This window comes from Microchirus variegatus (assembly GCF_963457635.1).
Source record: "Microchirus variegatus genome assembly, chromosome: 22".
Taxonomy (NCBI): Eukaryota; Metazoa; Chordata; class Actinopteri; order Pleuronectiformes; family Soleidae; genus Microchirus; species Microchirus variegatus.
Window position 1 is genome coordinate 2850917 of NC_139823.1, and position 6124 is coordinate 2857040.

A 6124-nucleotide genomic window follows, 5' to 3' on the forward strand; every position below is an offset into this window, starting at 1 on the left:
CATAATTATGCCACATGACATCTTAACATAATGTTGTCCATGGCAGTTGGATCACTGAATTACTACAACTTCCATGACTAGTACTAGTCTACTTTATGCATATCATACCAAACTATGGGCTAAGAATTTCACCAGCAACAATAAAAGTCCATAGTTCTGTAGTTGAGACATGTTGCATCTGGCTGAAGACAAACTCTTTCCAACTAAGCTGTTGTGTTCATAATTATGACTAATAATGTTCCCCATGCATACATTGCTAATGGGAGCAAGTATATGTGACACAGGGTTCCATCAGTCAACTGCGAGGCTTCCGTGGCTTTCATCTCAAACCGTTACTTAGCCTTCACTTTCTCAAAAAGCACCTTGTGCATGTAAGTGGGTGTAAGAGAGAGAGAGAGAGAGAAAAGGTTGGAGGGGCTGAGAGAAAGATGCATGTGCATGAATTTTTATAAGACAAAAAAAAAAAAAAACTGCAGCTCAGTTATAGATAGAGTTCTCTCGTTGAACGTAGCTGGCATAGGGCTCCACTTCCTCCACATCCTCTGTCTGAGGAAAAGACAACAGAGTGATGTTGTGAGTTGCAAAACAACACAAAGAGATAAAAAATGGTAGAGACACACTAAAACAACCCACCGGTGGAGATTTGGAGAATGATGTGTCAGACTGCTCGCACCGCCTGACAAAATGTGGATACACAAACCAGATCAACAACAAAAAGCTTGACTCATTGAAATTTGCTTTTTCATCAACTTAGACTTCTTACCTCAACAGCATTATTTTCTTGTGTGCAAGAAATACTAGTCCCACCAAAACGACACCAACTACAACACCAATAAGGATGAGCAGCCAGAGAAAATAACCTGTGGCGAGAGAAATAAGATACATGTTTATTTGATTTTTGGTAATGTAACTGACATTGATCCATTTAAACTACAGTACGTAGCTTTTGAATATGAAAAGATGCCTGTTACATTTTTTAAAAATTGTCAAGTGTCTTCACACAATTTGGGATAAACAGTGACACACAATCCCTGCCCCGAACACAGGAAATCATATACAGATGGAAGCAAATGGAGCATTGCACTAGTAAAGTGAGACGGCTACAAACAGATTGAGGTGTGACTGAAAACACAAGGAAATGCCCATGACGCCTCAAGACAAATCTCCTGCTAAAACAAATATCCGCCTTGTCCACTATTTTTTTGTTTTATTTATTTTATTAGATTTTTTTTTAATGTGGTTTTTATCCACTTTCTTATGTCTTATCCATGTTCTGTATGTCTTTTAATGTATTTTAGTTGTTTTAGAGCTTCAATGCCTTTGTTATTTATTGTGTCGTTTATGTATTATTCTATACAGCACTTTCAGAATTGACTGTGGTTGTGTTAAAGTGCTTTACAGATAAAGTTGGATTGGATTGGATTGGATAGTGGTGTATACACACAAACCCTCTCTGGTCAACATTTTTTGAGAAAAAGAGAACAAAATAATCATATTTATGATCAAATTTCACCTCATTTCAAAATGAAAGTCTTCATATGGAATGATTTTTAGTTCACAATATAACGATAGGCCGCACAGTTGGTGTAGTGGTAAGCACTCTTGCCTTTGCAGCAAGAAGACCAGGGTTTGGGCCCTTTCTGCTTGGAGTTTGCATGTTCACCCCGTGTGTGCGTGGGTTTTCTCCGGGTTCTCCGGCTTCCTCCCACAGTCCAAAAACATGCAGATTTGGGGATTAGGTAAATTGGACGCTCTAAATTGACCGTAGGTGTGAGAGTGTGAGTGAATGGTTGTTTGTCTCTATATGTGGCTCTGTAATGGGCTGGTGAACGGTCCAGGTTGTACCCCGCCTATTGACCTATGTCAGCTGAGATAAGGCGATGGAAGATAAAGCGGTAGATAATGGATGGATGGAATATAACCATATTTATGATGCAAAATGAATATGTTAATTAAAAAACATAACTCATTATAACTTGATACTACGTGGCAGGCCACATGAAATTGTTTGAGGGGCTACATGTGGCTTGCGGGTTACAAAAACTAAGTCAAGTCATCTTAAACCTAACCTTCTCTGAGCTCTGGCTCCAGAATTTTCTCTTGTTTCCAGGACGGGTGCCTGATCACGCAGGTCAGGTTCTCTGCATCCACAGCCTCCGTGAGCTCCAGACGACTCTCGACTGAAATAAATCCATCTGAATCGTGTTGGGTTTTTACAATCGGTGCATTTCCACGAAGACTCCAGCTTATATTGGCTGCCGGTCTTCCTCTTTCAGCTACGCAAACAGCCACTTTCTTGTTGAATCTATGCTCCAACCAGGCTGATGGCTTAGGAGGAACTAAAGACAGAGAAGGGAGAATAATGATTGATCAAACAATGTCAGAGAAATGTATTTGCAGTCGGACCTAGTTGTACTTAAGATGTGATTACTGATTAAAATGGATATAACATACTTTGACATTAAAGTGTCGACAGCAAGATTCATGAATTATGTGACATTTACACTTTAGGCTTTTCAGAGACAAAGAAGAGCATTGTAACAAACCACAAGTGTGGGTACAAGTACGAGTATGAGTATTAGGGGCAAACAACAAAGAAAAAAATTTGAATCTAGATTGAAGTCGCAATATTACGAGAATAAAGTTGTTATATTTACGAGAATAAAGTTGTAATATTACGAGAATAAAGTTGTTATATTTACGAGAATAAAGTTGTAATATTACGAGAATAAAGTTGTTATATTTACGAGAATAAAGTTGTAATATTACGAGAATTAAGTTGCTATATTTACGAGAATAAAGTTGTCAAGTTACGAGGAATAAAGTCGTAATATTACTATATTATTATTCTTCGATACAAACTTATTTTCAAAGTCCTGATGCTAATGATAACGTGGTGCTGATGTGTCAAAATATTCCCTTATTTGTGAAGCACGATTGCAGCTGATCGTCGTTGTTCTATTAATAACGACTTAATTCTCGTGATATTACTACTTCATTTTCATAATATTCCAAATTTATTCTCATAATATTATGACTTCTCGAAAGATTAAACTTTGTTTGTAAGACATGGGGTTAAGTGTCCTGCTCAAGGACACATATATAGACTTGCAGGGCCAGAAATTGAACCCACAACCTTCCAGTTGAAAGCTACCATAGTTTTATCCTTAGTTTTTGACTTTTACTTCTAAAAGTTTGTTTTATATCAGAAAATTTGTTTTGATACTTAAGTACAGTAAATGTCACATATTTTGAGACTTTTACATAAGTCATACTATGAAAAAGTGACTTTAACTTCTACCAAAGATACTGGTACTTTTACTCAAGTATCCCTTTAAGTACTTTATACAAGACTGGATACATGTGATGAAAGTCGGCAGAATAATAATAATAATGCATGATTTCAGGAGAGGAAACAGTATATTGTATATTGTATGTATTTGTAAATCCGTCAAACGTTACAGAGCTAAACGTCTAATTTTCTGATAAATGCATAAATAATACAGAGGAAACAGTATATTTCCATGTGAGGGGGAAAAATAACCAAGTACCTGTGATTGTCACGTTGAATGCGTCATTTTTGTCACCCCCGTTAAAAACTGACTCACACTTGTAAATCCCCACATCTTCAGTTGAAAAGTCCGGGATGCTCAGATACAACTGAGCCTTGGATTTGTTTCCAAGGGACTTTCCATCAGTGCAGTTGTCTTGGTCTTGACGGCCATTCGTCCAGGTTATTTTACAGGTTCTGTGTTTCAGTTGGATGTTCCAAATAACAAATAGAGTCTCATTCCAGGATTTATCACTGCATGTCAGATTGGCGTCACTCCCCAGGTTGAAAGTTACATTTTGGAAACCTGGAAAAAATGGAAGGATTAATGCATAGCCATAAACAATAAAATGACAGTATACAAAAAAAACATGAAACATCTATTCATTCACTCATTTTCTTTTCTTTTTTGTGAGTCGCGGGGGAAGAAGAATGGAGAATCAGGAGCAGGCAAAAACAAATAGTAAAAATAAAGGAAACTAAATTATTATTTGCAGCACAAATATGACTTAAAAGCACAACTATGTGACTTTTTTTCAATCACCTGCTTTCATCATGGCGTGGTTGCTACAGCAACAGCATGTCAAGCTAACAAGTGACAAAAGAAACATGTCAGAGAATAAAAACTAAAGCTAGAAATTAATCATGTTTTTAATTCTGAGAGGAGAAACTAAATTTGTTCCAAGAGAACAACTTGGTTTTTAGGAACAGTTATTCTGATCCAAACATCTCATAAATAACTCAAATGATCCAAACATGTATTTTAAAATCTGACACAGGTCTTGGTATTGTTATTAAAAATTTGGTGTTTTGAAATTGCAATCGATAACATTTGCACTTCAGAAATAACTTGATTCAAAGCATTTGGTCTTTTTCTTTCTATGTCACCTTAAAGAGCGGAATTGTGAGGAAAGTTATACTTAACATTACTTTTCTTAAATGTTTTACTCATGCTGCAAAAGTATGGAATTAGATTTGTGGGAGCGCAAAGAACAAGTGTATTTTCAAACAATAAAATACTATTTTTTTTTTTGCTCCTTAAAAAAGTGGTGTGGTGAAAATATTCACACAAATCTAATTCAATACAAAAATACCTGGAGAAAAATAAGAAAAATGATTTTACCATCAGTGCTGGAGTTCACAGACGTGCTCTGAATAGTTCCTGAGAGAAATGATCAACGTACAGTAGGAAAAAAGAGTTAGTAAAAAAAAAAGAGTGATGTCAGTTAGAAAGAAGACGGTGTTGAAGCAACGTATTCAATCAGCAGAGCAAAAATTGCAGTGATTTATCTGTTATTCATTAGTATTCATTAGTGAGCCTGTTAGGATGTGAGTCGTCAGGACAGATCTGCAGAAAATGTGTTTGATATTTATAGAAATAGAGTTTTGGTGTCGTGAGTGTACGTAAAACTCTTGAACCTTCAATATTTACGGACTTACTGCAGGGTGTTATAGGGGAGTGACACTTGTTTATGTCTGAGGAAATCAGTGTGAATGAAGCAGAGACAGTGTCCCAGACAGAGGCGATTCTAGAGACTGTAGGGGCCCTAAGCAAAACATACCAGGGGGCCCTTCACCATTATGTTATAAATAATCCGACACCAACGAAAAATGTATGAGTTCAAATTTTTTTTTTGTTCGAAATGAATGAAATATCATGGAAAAACCTTGTAATTAAAAAGTATGTGAAAATATAAATGTAAAGAACAATAAAATACTGTAAATAGCTTTTAAAAAACAACATTACACTGTAAAGAACACACATTCTAAAATAATATAAATATATAGAACAATAAAATACTGTAAATAACTAGAAAAAAACATATAAACTGAGTAAAAAAGATATGCATTACACTGTAAATAATCCTCTTCATTTTCCAACTTGCAGAACGATAACTTCACACAGGTTAAAGTGAGGTGGGGCCCCTTTAGGGAGGTTTCCTACTGAGATGTCATTGCAAATCGCCCATTGTTTTTTAAGGGGGGCAGGGATGCGGCTGGTCACTGCACATTTCAGTAAAAACAGACCTCAGGCTCCGAGTGTCGGGGGGCCCCTATAGGCTCGGGGCCCCAAGCAGTTGCCTGTTCACAAGCTGCGCCCCTGGTCCCAGACCCACAGTGGAGGAAAAGGTGCCCCTGTAAACCTCATCTGATATCATGATTTCCACAAGTGCTACTTGTTCATTTAGAAACCACAGCGCAGTCTCTTTTTTTTCTCTCTCTCTCTCTCTGATGCTAGCTTCTGCACCATGACACCTCCAGTGTGCACACATATTATTTCCACTGAGAGTCTGCACCATGCGTCATATAACCCTGATTTAACAGAAATCACAAAGCAGCTGACATTTACATTCAACAAATACTTGGGACTGTGATTCTGAAGTTGAATTACAGGTCAAGTATTTACTAACAGTGTCAAGTACCAAAAATGACACTTACATAAAACGTTGTGTAACATGCTATACAGGGCTATTCCTATTCCTAAAGTATTCAAATGTTCAAACCTGGATCCAGGCTCCAAACTTCAGACACGAAGAGGATAACGGCAACACAAATCCACATCACGTCCCTCAT

The 6124-nt window shown here is 36.9% G+C and overlaps 1 protein-coding gene across 1 annotated transcript; it reads right to left on the bottom strand.

Annotated features, from left to right (window-relative positions):
- Positions 1-455: 455 nt before the first annotated feature.
- Positions 456-6124, bottom strand: LOC310942935 (cell surface glycoprotein CD200 receptor 1; the record flags this gene model as incomplete). The annotated part of the gene is made up of 7 exons (XM_083908405.1): positions 456-546; positions 634-676; positions 764-860; positions 2070-2339; positions 3552-3857; positions 4674-4712; positions 6055-6124. 7 exons carry the CDS (start codon positions 6122-6124, stop codon positions 478-480), a joined length of 894 nt encoding a protein of 297 aa, XP_083764531.1. The 3' UTR covers positions 456-477.